At 51.2% G+C, this 20,054-nt stretch overlaps 2 protein-coding genes across 2 annotated transcripts; both read right to left on the bottom strand.

Annotated features, from left to right (window-relative positions):
* Window positions 1-1,720: 1,720 nt before the first annotated feature.
* On the bottom strand, window positions 1,721-5,201 carry CORT (cortistatin). Its single transcript, XM_009990266.2, has 2 exons — window positions 5,100-5,201; window positions 1,721-1,936 (listed from the first exon to the last, which is right to left on the bottom strand). Exons 1-2 carry the CDS (start codon window positions 5,199-5,201, stop codon window positions 1,721-1,723), a joined length of 318 nt encoding a protein of 105 aa, XP_009988568.1.
* An 8,398-nt stretch (window positions 5,202-13,599) lies between these two features.
* On the bottom strand, window positions 13,600-19,112 carry SRM (spermidine synthase). Its single transcript, XM_086625662.1, has 8 exons — window positions 18,967-19,112; window positions 18,662-18,782; window positions 18,289-18,381; window positions 16,939-17,092; window positions 15,999-16,082; window positions 15,518-15,663; window positions 14,484-14,606; window positions 13,600-13,908 (listed from the first exon to the last, which is right to left on the bottom strand). The coding sequence occupies exons 1-8, from the start codon at window positions 19,110-19,112 to the stop codon at window positions 13,891-13,893; spliced, it is 885 nt and encodes a 294-aa protein (XP_086481788.1). The 3' UTR covers window positions 13,600-13,890.
* Between the last annotated feature and the right edge of the window lie 942 nt (window positions 19,113-20,054).

The raw sequence follows: 20,054 nt of genomic DNA, 5'->3' as shown, positions 1-20,054 counted from the left end.
GAGGTAATGATAAAATGCGAATGCCAGCGGCAAAGTAAGGCATAAAAACAGGTCTCCTGCATCCTAGCTGGGTGCTCCAGGCAACACAGTTGGAAAGCTTCATATCCCATTACCCATATACTGAGTTGCTGAGTTCCCCCAGCAAGGATCTTATTTTTCATTATGGAGTGAAAAATAAAACAAGCCACAGGGCTCTAACTCCTCCCGCAAGCCAGAGACATACAGCCGGAAATTTCTATGGCAAATGGTGCAGTGAAAATGCAGCCTGACACAGAGCAAACTGGCAGCAGTAAGCGAGCCCGTCTAGGTGCTGGGGTGGTTGTATCACTCACTGTTCAGGGACAGCGGGGGAGTTGGAAGCGTTGCTTCAACTGTAAGAAAACAGGCTAGCTGCTGATTAATCCAAAATGCTGCTGTTGAGATGAGAGACCTCATGGTCACTGGCCTCCGAAAACAAAATGTAAAGGTTCAACGGCAAGCTGCTACAAATAACTACCTTCCAGTTCTCACCAGTAGCCAGTTGGCCCTTGGAGACAGGCTCAGTAACATACAGCTGAAATCTATTTCGTGTGGTCATTCCCAGCAACATAATATAGCTATGAAACTCAACTTGTTAACACTAAGAATTAAAGCAAATACAGTAACTGATTTTGTACCTTTCTTTTTGCCAGCATGCAAGACCAAGTCCTCGGTAGTCTCCTTTAGAGTGAAATATCTGCTGAACTCAAACACCTCTACCTTTCCTGTCCCTACACTACCCGTCAGTTCTAAAACTAAGGTTCAAAAAGCTCCTCAGCAAGCCAAAAGAAATACAACAGGTCCTACTCCTCTCCAGACAGCAAACACCCAAGAACATGAGTAAGAGAAATCAGGTGTTTTGTGTTTTTTTAAGCGAGATGACGAGACACCAAGAAACCACGAGAGAACCAGAGCAGAGCTGGAGCTGCTGGCCCAGGATTGCAGCCGATGGACTTCAGCCAGTTCCAGGGGCAGAGCCCAGCACTGCGGATGCACCTGCATCCCGGGAACTGCTCTGGAGACACTCGCTGTTGAACCAAAGCAGGCCAGGGCCAGGTTCTGGGCACTGTCCTCTTCCTGCATCCCCAGTGACACCCAGGCCGTGCCCCTGCACCCCCACCTGGGTGCTTCACCCAGCCACCCCCGGCTGCCAGCTGGCACGGAAAGCAGCACGGGGGGCTGCTGTCCCACACGCCTGACACCAAGCCATCCTCTGCACACCACAAAATGGCACCTTGCCCGGGCCGGGGGCTGGCACGGAGGGCCCTCCCCACAGGGCACCGCCCTGCTGCCCAGCGCCTGGGCCTCACCTCACCCGCCCCAGCACAGAGGGGACACGCACACCCACCTGCTCACCGAGGGGGCAGCTGCTCCCGCCGAGAGGCTCTTCCCGGCGGGCGGAGAGCGCCTCAGCCCCCGCCACAACCCCACCGCACGCCCTCGGCCCCCGAAGCCCCTTCCCAAAATGGCCGCCGCCCGCCATGGCCGCCCCCCAAGATGGCTGCCGGCCCCCGCCTGCCCTCGCTCCCAGTGCGGCCGCGCCCGCCCCGCACCACCCCGGCCCGGCCCGGCGGGGCGCAGAGAGGCAGAGACGAGTCCCCGAGGCGCCATGCTTTATTCTCAGGGGGGGAGAAGGCGAGGAAGGGAGCTGGGGGGCCCGAGGGGTGGGTGTCGGGGAGCGGGGCAGCCCGGCCGGGCGGCACTAGCAGGAGGTGAAGGTTTTCCAGAAGAAGTTTCTGCAGGGCGCCTTGCGGTCCCGCGGCGACAGCTGGGTGAGCCGCCCCAGCGCCGCCCGCTCCTCCTCCAGCTTGCCCTCGTCCTCCAGGTCCGGGGATGCCGCCTGGCGCCCCGCGTCCACGCCGTCCAGCAGCCCCGCCAGCATCTTCAGGATGGCGTCTTGCCGGGCCGCGCTCTGTTCCTGTGGGCAGAGAGCAGGGGAGAGTGACAGAGGCCCTGTGCCCGCAGCCATTGGTTGTTGCGGGGTGCAAACGTGCCCCGCGGGTCCCTTCTCCTTTCCCTCCCTCCTCTAGTGCCCTCTGAGCCGATGCTTTTTCCATCAGCAGTTGTGCTGGAACTGAGGAATGTGTGAGTGCAGGTCACTCCTCCCTTCCCCTGCCCGCTGTCCCGCTCCGCCGCTGGACGGAGAGGCACACGTGCCATGGTGAAGCTGGAAAAGAGCTGCTAACAAACAGGCATGGACAGGCTGTGAAGTCCCTCGCTGCCTGCACTAATTAAATGTCACCAAATGCCAAATCGCTGTCTCTCCCCGTAAACCTGTGCTCCCTTCGCTGCCGTGGGAAGGGCAGGGAAGAGGCTCGGAGTCCTGAGCAAGATTAAATTAAGCACATGAGGGGCTGCGACCCACCATTAAGCGCTGAGAATGAAATGTAACAACAGGGAGATGCTGGGTTGGGCATCTCTCAACTCATCTGGGTTGAGAGAGATGCCCAAGTAACCAGAGCAAAATATTCAATCAGTGGAGACAGGCGGCTTGTATTTCAAGAACAAGAACTGTGTTTCAGTAGCCTGATCTGGAGGGAAGGCAGAAAGGAAGAGGAGTTGCTGAGCTCCATCCCTTTCCGTAGCAGGATATGAAGGAGCACAGCCCGTCCTTTGGGGCTCGAGGGATTCCCATCGGTAACACGCTGTGAGTTATCTTGTTTCTCCTAAGTTATACAACCAGCAAATCTGAGGAATTGCCTCTTGTCTGAGCATCCCTGGTCTCTGTGACTCATTAGCAGAGACAGCTGGCACTGGACAAGCTGGGATAGATGGTTTGACAAGAACAGATCCTGTTACCCGTGTGGATGGGAATCTTGGAAGCGTGTTTCCACGTCACTTCTCACAAATGCCATGTTTACTGCTGGAACAGCTATATCTATCTGCTGTCTCTGTCAGCTAAGGTCCACTGCATTAGCAACTCAAAAGATGGATAAATACAGGCAGCAGCAATTATTTTGAGTTTACGTTACAGAATGCTTATACATATTTTTAAATCACTTTCTTAGCTTTGTTAACTAAGCCTGCTTCCACACAAGAGAAACCGAGGCACAGAAAAATTACATGCTGTGTTTTTAGCAGAAGAAAAGAGAAAAGCCAGCTTGTGCCTGACCTGATTCCTACTCCTGTGCTGCAAGTACAGAAATGCCTTCAGCCTTAGGGAGATGGGCTGGGGAACTTGGCTAAACATGTGTCCTGGGTCATGTCTTCCTCGTAAACCTCTTTCTTAGCTCTAAGTGCTAAGTTTTGGAATAACCTGCTCCAAGCAGAGCCAGCAGCTCCAAACTTGGGGGTGCGGAAGGCAAAGCTCAGCCTCCTGTTAGGGGATATTCCTTACGCATGAACGGCGGTGGCTGTTGGTGAAACTAGGCAGCTCTTCCCCTGCACTGATCCATTGCTAACATCCTTTCTGCTTATAGCTGTTGCTGAGCTGCGAGAGATCAAGCCTCTTTGGCAGCAGCTAGAGGTCTTAGCATGGGTGGGTCGTGGCACACCTTTGGGTAGCTGCTCACTTCCCTCTACTACATCCACCTGTGCATCACAATGTGCAAATCTTTTTGCATTGTTGTGCATTTTATAGCGGTTTATATGCAAAATCCTGATATTCTTCATACTTAAACCATTTGTCTGAGTTACAACAGTGGTGACTGTAGGGATGAGTTCATCAATACCTAACATTTTTTTAGTTTGTACAATGCTCTAAAGAGAATCATTCTATCATATCATTTTGTAAGCAACAGCATGTAGAATACTAAGAGTCATTACACCTGAATTAATTTTTGCCAAAGCCTTATTTACCAATTTATTCCCTACAACTTGTTTCTTTTTTCCCCAGCAGCTAGTATTTGCACCAGAGTTTAATTTTTAAGTACTGGATTTGTAATTGTAAGAACGTACAGCTGAAAGTTTACAGTTATCCCCAGAAGGGTTAATCCCAGCCAGCTGCAGAAGCCCTGATCTCTAACAGAACGCTAGCCCTCGCACCTCACACTGCATACGTTTCTTTCTTGCAGCCAGTTTTGTTGTTAATGGGATGTGAGCCCACTCCTGAAGCAGTAAGACACTGATGGATGAGCTGGAGCCAACGCTAAGACAGAAAAAACAATGTGGATGCGCACAAGGGAGAAGTTAGTGCCTGTGAAACCAACACTGGGATCCTTCGCTTCCCTGGGTAGCTCCTCTGCAGGACTGAAACAACAGCAGCCTTACGGATACCACTGTGAATGGGACTGGCAGGGCACGGGGTGACTAACCACAGCTCAGAGGAACCTCAGGCATGGCGAGGAAGATGCAGGTGAGGAAACTGCGGGGCGAGGGCAAACAGAACAGAGCACTTGCTTGTGATGATGTTATGCTATTGCTTCCTACCCCTTTGGCCTCTTAGAGAGATAGTCGGACAAAACAAAATTATTATAGTGCTATAGTCATTATAATATTAGAGTTTTGCCAGTTGGTAGGATAATTATATTGCTATAATAAGTTCTGCAACTGCATAGAGCTGTGCTGGTTCAGAGTGTAATTATTCTAGCAGAACTATGTCAGTATAACTCCCCTTGTGGATTCTACTCTGGAAAAAGCAATTTTATTCTGATATAATTACTTCATTTATTATTCCTCTGTTACTTTCCTACTGAACCCATCTTTTAAACATTTGTCCCTCCCATGAGTCCTATTTAAAATATCATCTCCCTTGATCATTTTACCAATTATGTATCTTTTCTCTCCCTCCCTAGTACTCAGCTTTATTCTCTCATGCTGCCACTCTTCAGCAATATTATTTTCTCCTTTTCCCTCTCCTCTCTGCTCTGTTCTTTTTGCCAGTTTTTGCTTAGCTCAGACTTCACTTTTGCAGCCCTCTGACATCTGCCCTGGTACCCTTCCTAAATAAACTGGCTAGTCAGCTTAGTAACAGCCCATGCTTCAGCACTGCACAAAGCTGTAGCACCTTGGAACAGAGAGGAGTGGAAGAGTTGTTTGCATCAGGTAAAGCCTAATTGCCCTTATTACCCCTCCCCTGGCTCCAGTCTGCTTCCGTGTGCTCCCACCTCACCCAGCTCCAGCACAGAGTGCATTATACTCACCCTAGTGTTCTGTATGGCAAGTCTCTCTTCTCCGGGCAGTGCAGTGGCTCTCACACCCCACACCAGCAGCAGAACAGACACCAGGCTGGCCATCAGCTGCATGATGAACAGGCTGTGACTACTGTGCTGAACGAGGAAGACTGGGAGAGGGAGCTGTTTCTGGGCTCTCTTCTGCCTCAGACAATGGCTGCAGCCCCTTTTATAGCCCTCCCCCTAGCCCAGTGGGTGACGCAAACAATTAAGTCTATATCAAAGGCAAATTAGACTTTGGAGAGGTTGTTAACACTTGGCTGCTTGAGTGGGATACTTCAGTGCCTCTGGGCTTTCCATTTGCCAGACCTGCAGAGACTGAGGAAGCAAAGGTTTGGGACTCTCCAGTAACATGCTGTTTCTTCACTCTGAAAAATTGTAGGCACTATCTGTACCTCTCCTAGCTAGCTGAATTCTGCTTGGGAACATAATATTGGATAGAATAGGCCACCAGCTTGCACAAAGCTCTGGCCAATGCTGGATGATTCAGAGGCAAGAGGTAAAACTTCTGGCCACTAGTACTTAGATATGGGCTTGGACCCTCAGCTTGTGTGCCCAAACAGCTCCAGACTCTAGGGGTATTTGGATCTGGATCTCTGCATCCAATGATGCATCTCACTGTAGAATGCCAATATGCCTGGCTTTCCCTGTACGGTAACACGGGGACACAGGCTGCAGCTCTGTGGTAATATAATCTGTCTTGCAAATGTACATAAGACTATCTGGGAAGCCAGTTGAAGGTTACTGGTTTTTGTTCCTAGTATTGTTTCAATATGCCTTGAACCTATCCCAGAAGTACAGGTCAACACAGTGAATCCTGACTTGGAGATGTTGGGTTTAAATGTATTAAAGGGAAAACAAAGTACTGAAGGGCTGGTCAGAGCTGCAGCTGCTCTGCTCAGTGAGGCATAAAAAAGGCTCATGGTATGGTGACACGAACTGCAGGCTGCTTGGAGTAAGTTCCTACCATTTCTGATCTCTGGTTAGCAATGGTTAATAACGCTTCTCCCTTTGCCCAAAACGCTGACCCACCAGTGAGGTTGGTTTGTGGCCCAGCAGAAGGTACTATTAAGCACTGCTCTCTGCTTTGCATTGTCCCCATCATGCGGGGATGGCATCCACTGTCAAACACCTGTGAGATGCAGAGACAGAGCTGAGATTTTCATCAGCACTAGCCATCTCTCCAGAAGCACTCGCCTCAGGGCAAGTCCTCTTCTGACCCTAACAAAAAACAGTCAGTCAAAAGGTAAATTGTTGTCCTAATTTAGCACATTAAAAAACCCAACAGGGAGGTGACTTGGCCAAGGGGATGCTGTGGCAGAACTAAGAACAGAAGGCAGAAAAACCTGTTCCCCACATCTACTGCTTACCAGCCTTACAGTTCCTGGAAACAGCAAGATGAAGCTTTGCCTGCAAATAATGCAGCTCCTAATGCCAGTCACACCACCCTGGATGGATGCTTTTGAGGGAAAAGATGCCATCACTTCCACGCGTGTTTGAAAAGAAATGCTGGATTCCCTCACTGAAAGATAAAAGTAAAAACCTTTTCTGAGTCATATGGACTTGTGGGGAAAGGTGACAATCTAGCAATTTCTAGAAATGATTTTTCCCCAGAAAATTTTGTGACCTTATTGTTTCTCACCTCCCCCCATGTGAGAGCTGGCTTCCACGCACCAGTTTCAGATGAAACATTATCTGTTTCCTTTTAAACTGATCTTGCTAGTTTATCAGAATTGCTGTGTTAGCCCTTCATAATGGATTCTGTCAAACACTTCCCAGCCAGTCTGAGGTTGGAGACAGAGCGCAGTGAAGTGCCAGGCTCCAGCAAGCAGACAAATCACATGGACTTGCCAAATGACCCACAGCTGATTTGCTCCAGGAGAGGTAAAAGTGGGAGAACAGCAAATGGAGAAAGCACACTTGGCTGCTCAAGAGGAAGAAGGGCAGGTACCTGTGAGCGTGAGACGTGCCTGGGCTGACAGGCAGGCAGGAGGTGAATCCTGTACTCTTGGTTACAAGGCAGGACTAAACCTCGTGGGCCTACTAGCCCAAAAGCTAGACAGACAGCAGAAGCAGCACCGCCAGGTCTCCATGCTGGGGCCATCTGGTCTAACCAAACTGCTTATTCTAATAAATATGGTTTTGTTTGCAGCTTTGCTTTCTGAATGGGCTGTTTTCTATAATGCTTCATTGAGCGAACGGGGACACAAGTATGACAGTGCTTTTCTACCAAAAAAAGGGATGATGTGCTGAGCCAGAGATCAACTTCTGGAGATGCCCACAGGGATGTAAACAGTGACCAGGCTGCCGTGAATCTGTCCTGGGATTAAAGAGCAGTAATAAAATACTTGTTACCTCTTGAGGGGGTTGGCTTTGGAGAGAGTTTCTGCCCAGATCCGCCAGCACCAAGCGTGTGGCCCTGCCGTCAAGCACAGCCCAGCCAAAACCTGTACTTCCAGCCTGGGTGTCCCTTCCCAGCTGGGAGGGGAATAGGGACACATCAAAGCACTTATACTCTAGTGCCCATAGTAGGACAGGCTCCCTAAATCCAAACAAGTTCCCTCCAGGCTGTGCTACAGCATCCTTCAATACCAGACACCTCTTTTCCAGATTCCTCCATCTTCCCTAGCACCCTTCCCTTTCCTCACATTCCTTCTGCTGCTTCCCCTGTGTTAAGTCTGTCCTCCTCAAGCTCTGGTCCTCTGGCCCCTTTGCAGAGACCCTGCTTGTTCTGCCACCACCACTGCTGACCATCTCCCCACCAAAGGATATAGCACCATCTCCTTTTCCAAAGGAACTAAAATAACACTGTGGTGATAAAATTTGCACTTTTTACTAACTGGAAAGAGTTCAACATATAGCACCAGGATTGTTCTTCACTCCTGCTGTTCCCTATTCCCTGTTGCATTGGCTGTCTGACCTTTAAGAAGGCTCCAATTATTTTTTTTTCCAACCCTTAAACGCTTATCACTCTGTATAGGAAAGGTTAAAGGTCTTCCCTTGGAGGAATAGACATTTCTGACAATTCTTTCCTTCATCTCCTCCTCCTCCTTTCTCTCTGTTATCTGACTCACCCCTTTAGAAGTCTTCTTCCTTGATGCTCTCCTCCATCCAGAGTCGCACGCGGTCTGAGTGGGTTTCTACCACTTTACAGTGAGGGGAGATCTATCTGAAATCAGCGTACCCGTGAACACATCCATGGGAACCTGGTAAGGGTGGGAATGCTCCTGAAGGAAGTGCAGCATACAGTAACTTAGAAAGGCCTGCCTATCCAAGGATTTTGGCTCACAGTTACGTGGCTTCAGCAGAGGCAGAGTGGGTTCAGAAGTACAACAGAACACGCTTACACAATCACACAAGACAACCTCCGTCTTTTTGTGACTAAGGGTGCACAAGCAACATGCAACAGGAGAGGTTTTACCTTTCAAGAAAGAGGTCCCTGACCTCTCCTCAGTGCGTCTGCACAGCAGTGAAGACTGGGCATTGCTGGAATACAAAAGCTAAGGCTATGTCTGGCACCAAATGCCACGTTAAGGAATGAGATAATTTCTCGATTGCCTGGCTATTTGCCGTCTTCTGCCCATTCATTGCCTGGTCACAGTTCAGATCACTGTGTCTCGAAGTACAGAGCAGAATTGCACCAGGCTTCCAGAACAAAGTCTGGTTCCCAAAGGTGAGGCACTCAGCTGCAGCTGAAGGAAGGGTTCAAACGCTTCTGCTTTCCTGTCATTGGAACCCTTTCTCTCTGCCCTCAGGAGTCCCTCGTCGCAAAGGCCAATGCAATAAATAAAGCAATAGTCAGCTGACAGTTGTGAGCCTTCCTGGAAGGGGAAACCAATTTGTTCATGGGCCTGAAATCCCAGCTCATTTATCAGGCCAGGCTTGCAGTATTCCCTCGCACTGCACTCCCCTGGGGCCTCCGAGAAGCATGCAGGTGGCCGTTCCAGCCATGGCTTTTCATCAGCACTAATCTAACAAACCCGAGGAAGAGACTGCGTGAGCGTGGGCTGGAGCCTACTGCTCCCGCTCATCCCTGCTCAGAGCTGCAGAGCAGGTGCAGGGAGGAGGAGGGGAGCACCGCAGGGATGCTGCTGTCAGAGCACGCACGACTACAAGCCTGTTACAGCTCTCCGGGGAGGTGGAGCAGGGGGAGTTGTGCTGCCTTCTCTGTCTGTCGACCCCAAAGGGACTGCAGGAGGACGAAGGGAGGGTGAGCGTAACGCTTCAGTGGCATGCTCAAAACCTCCTGGTATTTCAAAATGCAGGCAGAGTTAAACATTGCAGTTATTCCACCAAAAGTCTTCCTCAAAAATAACTACTTGCTATGAAACACTTCTATTTCAAAATACCTATGTTTTCCACTGAAATGTTTTGCCTGGCTCCAAGCAGGAGGCATTTCAGGCTGTGAAGCAGGCTGAGGATGCTTGGGGTTACCACCTACTAACGTATGAACTGACCTCTTACACCACTGGTGGTGAGACTGGCTGGACAAGACTGGAATGGAAACGTTTCTTTGCCATTTGGATTTCCTGAGGGATTGCATACGCACTGCGCCTTGTGGGAATTCAGTCAAAAAGAGCTCCCCAGGGATGTTAACAGGCGGGACTGCAAGACTGCCAGCACTGCAGAAGGGACCGCGTGGCTGGGAGAGCTTTAAACAGGAATTCACACGCTCCGTGTAGCACGGGGTTCTGGTTACTCCTCTCCTACAGCAGAAGGGGATGAAACACATGCAGGGTCATCGCACACATCATCTTGCCCTTATCCCTGGCACGCAGAATCAGCTTTGTTAAGCAAACTCCTTCCCAGAGATGCCCAGCCGTGGGCTGCTGCAGCAGCTGCACAGTTCCAAGGAGTGGGCAGCCCCCTCCTGCGGGTCCCTGCTCCGGCCAGCCCTCGGTCCTCACCACCAGCACTTCCAACCCTGTTAGCCATGGAACGGGCATCCTTGAAAGGCCTGTGGCTGAGATGCCTAATATTCGTAACAATCCCCCCCACCTCTATCTGCTTCACACATCACTGTGCTATAATTGAGGTTCCTTGGCTCTAATTCCCCACCTTTTGCGTATTTTAAAAGCACTTAACTCCATCTTATACATGACCAGGAAAGAGCGTCACCTAGACTTCTCAGTATTTAACTTGGTTAAATTTCTCATCTTACTTTTTAACAACATTTTGTCTGACTCTCTTGCTAGACCTGAGCTGCTGTTTCATGCTTTTGTCCACACTCTTCTTCCCTCACCATTTCATCAAAGGAACTTTCCTCTCCCTGAACTTGGTGGCACTTACTACTTTTTTGACTTGCTTACTGAGGCTGCTGCCCTCTGATGAAAGATGGATTGTCGTTCTTACTTCAGCAGTCTCTTGCTCCAGCCAAGCTCCATCAATAATTCAGCCAGACCTCGATAACATTAGCTCTGGATGAATAAGATACTCATGCCAATTAACTGGCTGAAAGGGCTCAAGAGATAGATGCAAGAGATTTCTCTTAATTTTTTTAAGCTCTTTTCTGAACTTCTAAAAATTGAGTTAGTTCAATGAGTAAAGCACAGAGCAGGGAGCCTGACACAGTTCAAAAGGCGCCAAGAGGCTTAAGCAGTTGATGTGCTGAAGCCCATCAGGCTCGTTCCCTCGCTTGTCTCCACCTGCTTTAATTGATATGACATTGTACGTTACTTGGGACAAAGCCTATCCCTGCTCATACGCTCCTAGTTTAATAAGATGCTGGAAGATGACTGCAACATGTCTAGACAAACAACATCTTTCTGGATCTTTGCTTATGAACAGCCTTGCCTGACTAGCCTTGGGCAAAAGCCAGCTAAGCCTCCAAATAAGTTACTCAAGTATTTTAGTTGACAACTTAGCTGTTCCAGAGACACTTCTAAGTGCTCAGTGCTCAATTCCACACGAGGCCCTGCTAGTTTTCTCCTGTTGGGCATTACCCAAACCGACAGTCTCTTTTCAGCCCCCAGCCTCCTTGGCCACAGCAGCCCGCAGCATAACAGCTCAGATCTCACTCGTTTTTGGAGGGGATAATCCATCTGTAGACACAGTTGCCCGAGAGATGACTGCTGTGCCAAACTGCATTCTAGCAGCTTAAACGGCACATAGACCTTGTGGCAGCTCTCAGCACAGGGGTGACTTTAAACGTCATCAAGTGCTCAGAGCTGCTCACACGAGATTAGCTATAGATGCACAAACTCTTGCTCCCTTTCTTGCTGCATTGTTAATGAGTGCTTGGTTCAGGGACTGATCTCTGTCTTCAACTATTGCAAAGCACTGAAGTATTGGAAATTGCCTGTAAAGAATAGTGATTTGGAGTGACGTGGAAACTATATATAGGACCCTACGGTACGTGTGACTTAGATGGCAAACAGCCTTGTCTTCCTGCTCTCCTCACTGGCCCCTCATTGAACTTACAAATTTGGAGAGAGCTCAGAGAAACAGAAGGAATAATTAGCTGTGTGGAGGCTAGTAACAGGTTTGAGGAAGCTCTTTCCCTCCTGGGCATCGTTGTACTCACCAAGGGTGGGTGGAAGGCTTGAACTTGTTACTAGCTGGCAGCTGCTCTAAGGCCTTCCTGGACTACAGTCCTGGCCTTGATTCCCATTTCAGGGGAGAGAAAGTGCCAGAGGTAGTTTTCTATTAAGGATGAAGGGCTGAACCAGCCTCCATTACTGGTCTGCTCTTTATAGTAAAAATACAAGAGTTGAGCAATGAAAATGCCTCAATAGTCCTAACTAATCAGTAGCTGTGGGAGAAAGGAGACAACTACTCAGACAATTAAATGGGTGTAATCTTCTCAACACAGCAATACAACAGAGATCCAGACTCAGCTCTGCAGCTTAGCAAGGCTTTGCAAACCCTTATGACCACAAAGAAGCTGCACTGATACTGGTTGTAAAAGGGGGCATTGGGAAAGAAGTGGTAAGACTATCAGAATGAGGAGAAAGTAGGAGATTTGGTACCGACACCACAGAAGTCCCTTGCTGTACGTGCACAGTGGCTGCACCATCTATGCTGTTTGTAGGGTCACAATTACGGCACAGCTCAACCCCAACCTTTGCTAAAGTCTGCTCCTTCTAGTTTTCTCCTATCAAGCCAAAAAGCTTCCCTCAGAAGTAGCTTTTTTGTCTTCTCCTGATGCCACCTAGTGACTGTTCCCAGCCTGTTCAGCTTGACTTCAGTACCTGGTTCAGGCCCTCGGAGCCACTAAGGCACCGCGATTTTTGCAAGGGAAAGGATGGTGCAACCGAGCAGGGCCAGTGATTGACAGAAACTACGTGATGCTAGCAGGGAGATGGGCAGCTAGAAAACAGCTTGGAAAGCTGTTCCAGAGGCAGCTAGAGACTAGAGAAGAGCTTGGACAGAAGCTGGAGCTGTTATGCAGTCAGGTTACGATACAAAACATGCAACAGCATCACTCTCCAAAGTGATGATTTTTGATAACTTGTCATCCTTAGAGACAAGGGAGAGAGGAAGTCAGACCAACTACAGAGCACCCCTGGATGTCTTCTGACACGCACATCAAACTTTCAGAATCTGTTTCCACCCCCACACTCTCCCCAAAGAAGCACATCGACCCACACTCACGTCACCTTAACCAGAGCCGAGTGTTTAATTGATTGCAAGGGAGTGACAACCGCACAGTGGTCGCGCTGGGAAGATTCCCACTGCACAGTGGTGGTATGGAGTCTTTAAAACAAAGAAGTGGAGGCAGATCCATCTCACAACAGAGGACAACAAAAAACAGCTTATGCATCTGGGGATTCTAGGGGCAGCATTAGAAATAATGATGCCTCCTAAGGACTAGCAAATACCCAGGCCTAAGGCATCTCAGCATGACTGAGATGAGAGATTTGTCAGCAAAACTGACTCCCCAACATCAGTACTTAACAGCAGGCAATGGATCTAAGGTTTGTTTTTTATATATATATATTTATATTTATATATATAAAGCGCCTATCACCATATTGATAAACATTCTTTGGAACCACTCTGACAGCGGAGGGAAGAACAGGAGTCAGCCTGTCAGTACCTCAGCACTTCTGTTTCCAACCAATTTTTTTTTTTTTTTTTTAAAAAAAAAAAGCCACAAGACTTTGCAGCCAGCCTGCCGGGCTGGTGTTTAATACTGCTACTCCATCAGGGTTGGAGGGAGACCTACTGTGAATGGCAACAGTTTGCACTGCGGCTTCTCCAGCTGTGCTGCAGAACAGTGCAGGTGCCGCAGAAGGGCAGTGGGACACAAAGGCTCAGACCCGTTACCAGTCAAAACGTCTCAGCAGCAGGGAGCTCCTATTAGGAGAGCAAGCTAACTTTGCGCACAAAGCGCCCGCTCTCTGTGCTTAAGGCTGAGTCAGTGACCCTTCTGGACTCTTCCCAGGTTTCAGAAGATCACCAGACAGAAATACGTGTCAGTTATAAATATATCATGTCAGTTGCAGGGGGTGGAAGGGGGTGCAGGGAGAGGAGAATTTAGAATGGGTGTAGGGAGGAGAGAAAGGAAAAAGACATCTTACGTTTCAACCACCGGAAAGAACAGTTTTGACCTCACGCAATAAGTCACTGGGCCTTTTCAATAGTCTTATCTGTCTTATGCCCCATCATCTTTAACACATCATCAAAGGGAATGTTGGCTGGCAAAGGGTTAAACAATCCCACACAGTGGAGAACAAATCTGCAGTCTGCTGGGAAGGTCCCCACCACATCACTGACGATCTCAGGGTCCAACTTGAAGGAAGGAAGCAGCTTCTCAGTCTCACACATCGCTCAAGGCCTGGACACAGCCAAAGACAATAAAGTGTTAGGACAGACCTGCTGCAGCTCTACCAGTCCTCATCAGAAACATGGCTCTGAACCACCACCATGGCATTTGCCTTCATCCCTAGGACACTCTTGAGTTTTTTTCTGGAACTTGCAGTTACAACAGTGAAGAGGTGACAGAATGATGCAGAAGTACAGACTATCCTTCTAGAAGGCAGGCTACACTAGAGCATTGTTTCTTTACCCTCTGGTTTGCACCAGAAACCACAACCACATTTTATCTATGACTTCTGCAGCTTTCCAATGAGAAACACCAGTTCTGCAGGCTCTTGGACTTAGTTTTGGTAGGTGAAGTAGGAGTGATCCGCCATCAAGGCATGGGACATCAACGCGAGGAGCAGTTCCAAACTCCAGTCTTCCCAGACTGATTCATACTCTGCTATGTCATACAAAACGCTGTCCTGCTCCGACTTGCCCACAGAAGCCTTTAGGGCTGCAGGAAATCCTCAGTCCTGTATACTCCCACTCCTGCCAAGGAAAAGTCATACCTCGCCCTTGATGGAGGAATAGCAGCTCAGCCTTGCTTACCTTCCGTGCAAACTCTGGCAGAATGAAAGCTGCCCGATGAATGTCAGAGTTATAGTATTTCAGACTCCTCTCCTCTACTTGTTGCTGTGAGAGCTGCTGCACAGGCTCCCGGAAATTTGTGTTCTGCAATAAAGAAGCCAGGTAGCTCCATAGCATTTGGGTAATGAGCACAAGGCTGTGTGACAGGCGTCCTGATTCATGGCAGAGAACCAAGGGGACCCGCAGGAAAACAGATGGCTTTCTGTTCTAGTATGAGGTCAAAGATTCTGCACAGCTCCAGCCCCAAGGGCTGGAGTTTACACCCCGTACCTCGTGTGACTGGCCCTTATTCACAGATGTCAGCCTATGAGGTCAGACTGCATGTGAGCCACGTGCCAGAGGAAGCTGTCAGATCGTGCCTGAGCATCTAAGCAGCAAGACTTTTGCTCTTTGGAGCAGAATCCACATTCTTGTGTTAAGTCAGGCACGGTGAAGGCGCCAGTGCCCCACGTAAGTCAAATACAGAAGCAGAAGTGCTGCTGGCTCCCTAAACTAATGTGACAGTTGCATTACAGGCTTGCTGTAACGCAGCGTATTGGGAAGAGAACAGACCTCAGTGGTCTGACATGGAATTACCAGCCCACATCCCAACACTGACTCTCACTTGGACCCCTCTATGAGCAGATTATTAGTCTTATCAAGCAGGTGCCCACTTTATAACAACCAGCATCGATAAGCCAAAGCCTGAACAGGCTCTAGAAATTGGTAGTGGCTTCCTCCTTTCCAAGTCTGTTGTACTAGAGAGAAAACCATGTCCTCTTCTAAGGCAACTGGTTACATTACTGGGCAATTCTGCACTTCGCTCAGCACTGAGGAAGCTGCCTTGCAGCTCTGGGGCCCTGGGCTGGCAGAGCCAGGGCCCAGCATGAGTCTAGAGGCCCCACAGCTGGGAGAGCTCAGTGCTACAGCTCGAGCTCTGTAAGGGACAGCCTGAGGCAGGCTCTGCGGGTGCATTCAGGGAGTGGGAAAGGGCACTTCAGGTGCCTGAAACTCACCGAGTTCTTGCTGCAGAGCATGAAGCCAATCTGCCCGCTGGGATATGTGGGGATGGTGCAATAGGCGTATTCCACAACAGGGAACAGAGACTTGCAGAACTGACGCATCTCCTTAATGAGATCCAGGTGCAGCCACTGGCACTCACCTACAGGGAGAAAGGAAGACAGGATGCAAGGTGAGAGCTGCCCCTCTTCTCTGCACAGGCCTGTGCCAGGCTAACAGTGGTTCCAAGTCCAAACCTGCTCTACTCCGCACATCTCATATGGTTTCCAAGGCAAGATAAGACCCTTACGCAGTTTTACTAAGTGCAGTCCAGCAGTTAATGAGTTGACGTCTACAGACCAGAAACGCTCCTGTACCTGGGAGCTGAAATGGATTTAACTCCCTGCATTGCGCCTCCCCAAGAAGAGCCCCCTTTGTGCCTCACACGTTGTGTGCAACAATCTGGTATCAGCCTCTGCCCACAGACAGCATCCTCACCTTGGCAGCAAAGAATCCCATCTTCTCGCAGGGCTGTCTTCATCAGCTGGTAGTAGGATTCTTTGAATAAGCTTTCTGCAGGACCTGGGAGAAAAGCGAGTAAAGAGCTGTGTCTAAAGAGAGACTACGATGGTAAGCTTCTGAGAGTTTTCTGAATGCTCAGGCTGCACAAGAGTTGCACTGGAAAAAAAAATTTCAAATGGCTTTTCAGTGATCACAGATGTTGGAGATAATCTGGAAGCAAAAACTTTTGACCCTGGGTGAACCCCAGCCTGCACCTAGCACAGCAAAACCATCAGGATCTTAGCTTTGCTCAATAGCAAGTCCAGTACCTTTATCAAAGAAAGTCCCAGCAGCTGCCTTTTACTTCAGTGAGCATTTTTTAAACTGAACTCCTGCTCCAAACTGCCTCTTAGAGATGCCTCTCCATGTGTTGACTATAGCAAGAGCAAACCTGACTCAGGCACTCGTCCTTACGTCCCTAAAATGAGGCACCATAACTACATTTGGTCCCTGTCTACCTCAGTTTTCCCCTTAAGAAGAACAACCACCCCACTACAGCCAGGTAGCTACAGGCTTGGTAGCTACACCAACAGTGCATAAACCACTGCTTCATTAGCGGGCATATGTGCAAAGCTGTCTTTGCCAGCATGGTGCTGTATTCCCCATGGGATTGCTGGACTCAAGGACCAACTCTGCCAGAAGCAGTAGCTGCTGGAGTTGAATTTTGAGGACAGAAATGTGACAGCTGGCTTGAAGTCTTGTTAATACACTTTTCTGATTTTCATCCTTCCCTTTCTCTACCAAAAGAGCCAAGTCAGTGACAGTGTTTTCCCTTGAAAGGAGCCTAGGCAGGCTGGCATTACTTCCAGGAAGTAGGCAGAAGAGAAAAGGAGGAAGAGTGTGGAAAGCAGTACCCTTTTATGGCCAAAATTCTTACCCATGGGGTCAGACGAGTCCGTGATAATCACATCAAAGGCTTCTTGATTTTGTTTCATGAACTCAAAACCATCTCCCACATGCAAGGTCAGCTTAGCGCTGGAATACCCCACTGCCATCCCAGGGAGGTATTTCTTAGATACCTGGATCACATCCTGGAACACAGAGAGCATAAGTGGGTCAGCAAGGGCTACAAGGAGCTACTTCTTAGGCTACTGTGCAGCTGCAGCTCAAAGAACAGTACAATGAATCATTTCCTCCCATGTCCTCAGCACAAATCCGACTTGCTAGTCAGATCCTCGAGAGCTGTCAGCATCTTCAGCCAACACGCTACACTCAGCCCTTTCCTATGGCCTCAGGGTTCAGTGACACTGTTGGTCTGTCCTTGCCAAACTCAACAAGAGCTTGGAGCTTCAAAAGCTCCCTGAGGAACTCAGAGAATACGATTACAGATCTGTGCTCCTTTTCCCTGCGGACATCACTTGCAGAGGTGATCTAAGCTAAAGACTTTTTTTTTTTTTCTTCCTAAATAAAACCATGCCAGCAGGTTTCCGGATGCAAGATGAGAAATACCCTCACCTCTGCTCTACAGTCATTACATCAATCCCCTGTTTTCTCTCTAAAACAGCTACAGTAGTTAGACGGCCACTACCCTAGGCCCAGCGATTGTACTGAACGCTACCAGCTTCTCACAGCTGGCAGAAACAAAAAAATATGCTCGTGCCAGGCAATGCTTGTTCGAAAGCAGGCACATATCCCTACTTAGTTTGGAAGACAGAGTACAGTCTCATATAGCAGCATTTCCCATTCCTAATACAGCCTCGCTTTGAGGAGACAGCAAAACTTTTTAAGAAAGTAAATAATCAGAACAAAGTGACCAAGAGGAGGAGGACCAGCCCATCTGTCACGGAAAGAAATACCCCCCGCTTATTTCCTGCTCTCAGTCACAGGAGATTGCTTAACAAAGCAAACTCCCTCCTCCAGCAGGAGCAGCACTCTGTTCTGCATCGGGAGGGAAGGAAAAGCAGCACCTCCACAAAGCCAGAGCTCTCCTGCTCCAGATCCCCCGGCTTGGCCCACGCTGGCCTGGAAGGGCCTTTGCTGTACGTGTGTGGAAGAAATCACATGGAAGAGGCAGCCAGCTGCCACGTAGATGACTCGTAAGGCAAAGAGGTGGAGCTGTCAGTGTCATGCCAGCAGGACCGGCCGCAAAGCACCCGCTGCTGACGAGGGACAGCAGGTGAGGCGGCAGCGCCCGGGGATGCTGTGAACAGGGCTGCGTGTTGCCGGGCAGCCCGCCCGTCGGGGCGCAGCCCCGGGGCACCTCCGCGCAGCCGGGAGCCCAACGCACCTCGTCGATCTCGCACTGCACCACGGACTCCACGGTCGGGTGTTTCACCACCTCTCGCAGCACCCCCCCGTCGCCGCCGCCGATGATCAGCACCTGGGAGAGGAGAGGGCAGAAGGCGGGCGGTCAGCGGGGCGGGCTCACGGGGGGGGCAGCTTTCACGGCACAGCCTAAAGACGACGGCTCGGAACCCAGCAGCCTCCGGCGATGCGCTCCGGGGCCCGCCAGGGCTGCCTTGCCCTGTCAAGCGCCGAGAAGGTGCGCCAGAAGCACCGGCCCGCGCCAGCCTCCCCCCGCGGCAGCTCCCGAAGGGGCCGGCTGGGAGAACGGGGGCCGGTCCGCGGGCCCCGGCGGGGGGAGACCGGGGCCGACTCACCTTGCGGGGGTCGGGGTGGCTGCAGAGGGGCAGGTTGGCGATCATTTCCTGGTAGGAGAACTCGTCCCGCTCCGTGCACTGGATCACCCCGTCCAGGACCAGGACGTTGCCGTAGGTGGTGCTGGGCAGAGCGGGGAAGCGGGGTTGGAGCCGGCCCGGGCCCGGGGCCGCGCTCCCCCGCCCCCTCTGAGCGCCGCCAGGCCTCACCGCATGGCGCTGGGCGCCGCGGCTTCCCCCCCCGCCGCCCCAGCCCTAACCCCTCGCCACCGCCGCCGCACCGAGGCACCCTCCCGGCCGCGCCGCACCTGCGGAAGACGAGGATCTCCTGGTAGCGGGAGCGCTGGTGGTGCAGGAGCTCCTCCACCTGCAGCGACATGGCCTGCCCCGGCCACAGCCGGCACGTTTCGCGGAACCAGCCCTCGCGGATCAGCGCCGCCGCGCCGCGCTCCATCCCGGCCCCGCCGCCCCCCCCGCACGCCGCCGCCGCCGCCTGACCCCGCCGGCGCGGGAGCCGAGCAGAGGGGCCCACGCGCCGCCCCGCCCCGCGGCCGCCGGCGCGCGCCGCCGCCGCGCCCCTATTGGCGGGCCGCGCGCCGCCGCGCCCCCATTGGCTGAGGGCGGCGGTGACGCCGGCGCCAGCAGCGTAGGACGGCCGGCGGCGTGGGGCCACGTGGGGCGGCGCGTCCGGAACGGGGCCGGGGCCGGGGCCGCAGCCGCCCCCGCGCAGCCCGGGGCGGCCGGGACGGGACGGGGCCGGGGAGGGGGCGGCCGCCTCCCCGCGCCGGCCCCTCAGCGCCGCAGCGGCGGAGCCCAGGCGGCGGACACCGCCGCGGGCGGGCGGAAGACGAGGGCGCTGCCCGAGCGCCCGGCAGAGCCCCGCCGCCGGCAGAAAGGCAAGTGACTCACAATTTTCGGGGAAAAAAAAGTCTCATTCGGGACTTTTAAGTGCTAGACGTTGGGAAAGCAGATTCCCTGGCGCGGGCTCAGAAGCGTCACACGTGCCGGGAAGCGCTGACTTCGGGAGAAATTCACCAAGGTTACACCAAGAGTAGTTCTCCAGCCAGGTTATGCACAGACCTTCTTGCACAACTGCTGCAAAAAGAGTCGTAGGTGACGGGATTCCAGCGCTACCCCTCGGTCCGACTCACAGGTGTAACCAAACCAATACAGCACGTGCGGATCTGACAGCCATTGCTACTGCAGGCAGTTTTAAAACTCACGGGGAAACAGGAAAGACCAGAATTAAGATCATCTTTGAAACGTCACCTTGCGTGGAAGTAGAGGACCTAAACTACAGAAATTTTAGCAGCTCTGCAGCCAGTGGGGCTTTTGGTAAAACTGACTCGTTCTGCAAGTTACAGAAATGTCCAAAGGGGTAAAGGTGACAAGGGGA

The sequence above is a fragment of the Tauraco erythrolophus genome, chromosome 23, assembly GCF_009769465.1.
Source record: "Tauraco erythrolophus isolate bTauEry1 chromosome 23, bTauEry1.pri, whole genome shotgun sequence".
NCBI lineage: Eukaryota > Metazoa > Chordata > Aves > Musophagiformes > Musophagidae > Tauraco > Tauraco erythrolophus.
Note: the sequence above shows the minus strand (reverse complement) of the source record. Positions and strands in the feature narration are given on the sequence as shown.

What these genes read in the sequence shown, in the direction of transcription:
- SRM (XM_086625662.1), bottom strand. Translation starts at nt 19,112, where the DNA reads ATGGAGCGCGGCGCGGCGGCGCTGATCCGCGAGGGCTGGTTCCGCGAA. An exon ending in GCCACCCCGACCCCCGCAAG is followed by an intron (nt 18,382 to 18,661) that starts GTGAGTCGGCCC and finishes CTCCTCTCCCAG; the next exon opens with GTGCTGATCATCGGCGGCGG. An exon ending in TGCTCTGCAGCAAGAACTCG is followed by an intron (nt 14,607 to 15,517) that starts GTGAGTTTCAGG and finishes TCTTTATTGCAG; the next exon opens with AACACAAATTTCCGGGAGCC.
- CORT (XM_009990266.2), bottom strand. Translation starts at nt 5,201, where the DNA reads ATGCAGCTGATGGCCAGCCTGGTGTCTGTTCTGCTGCTGGTGTGGGGT. An exon ending in TTGCCATACAGAACACTAGG is followed by an intron (nt 1,937 to 5,099) that starts GTGAGTATAATG and finishes CTCTGCCCACAG; the next exon opens with GAACAGAGCGCGGCCCGGCA.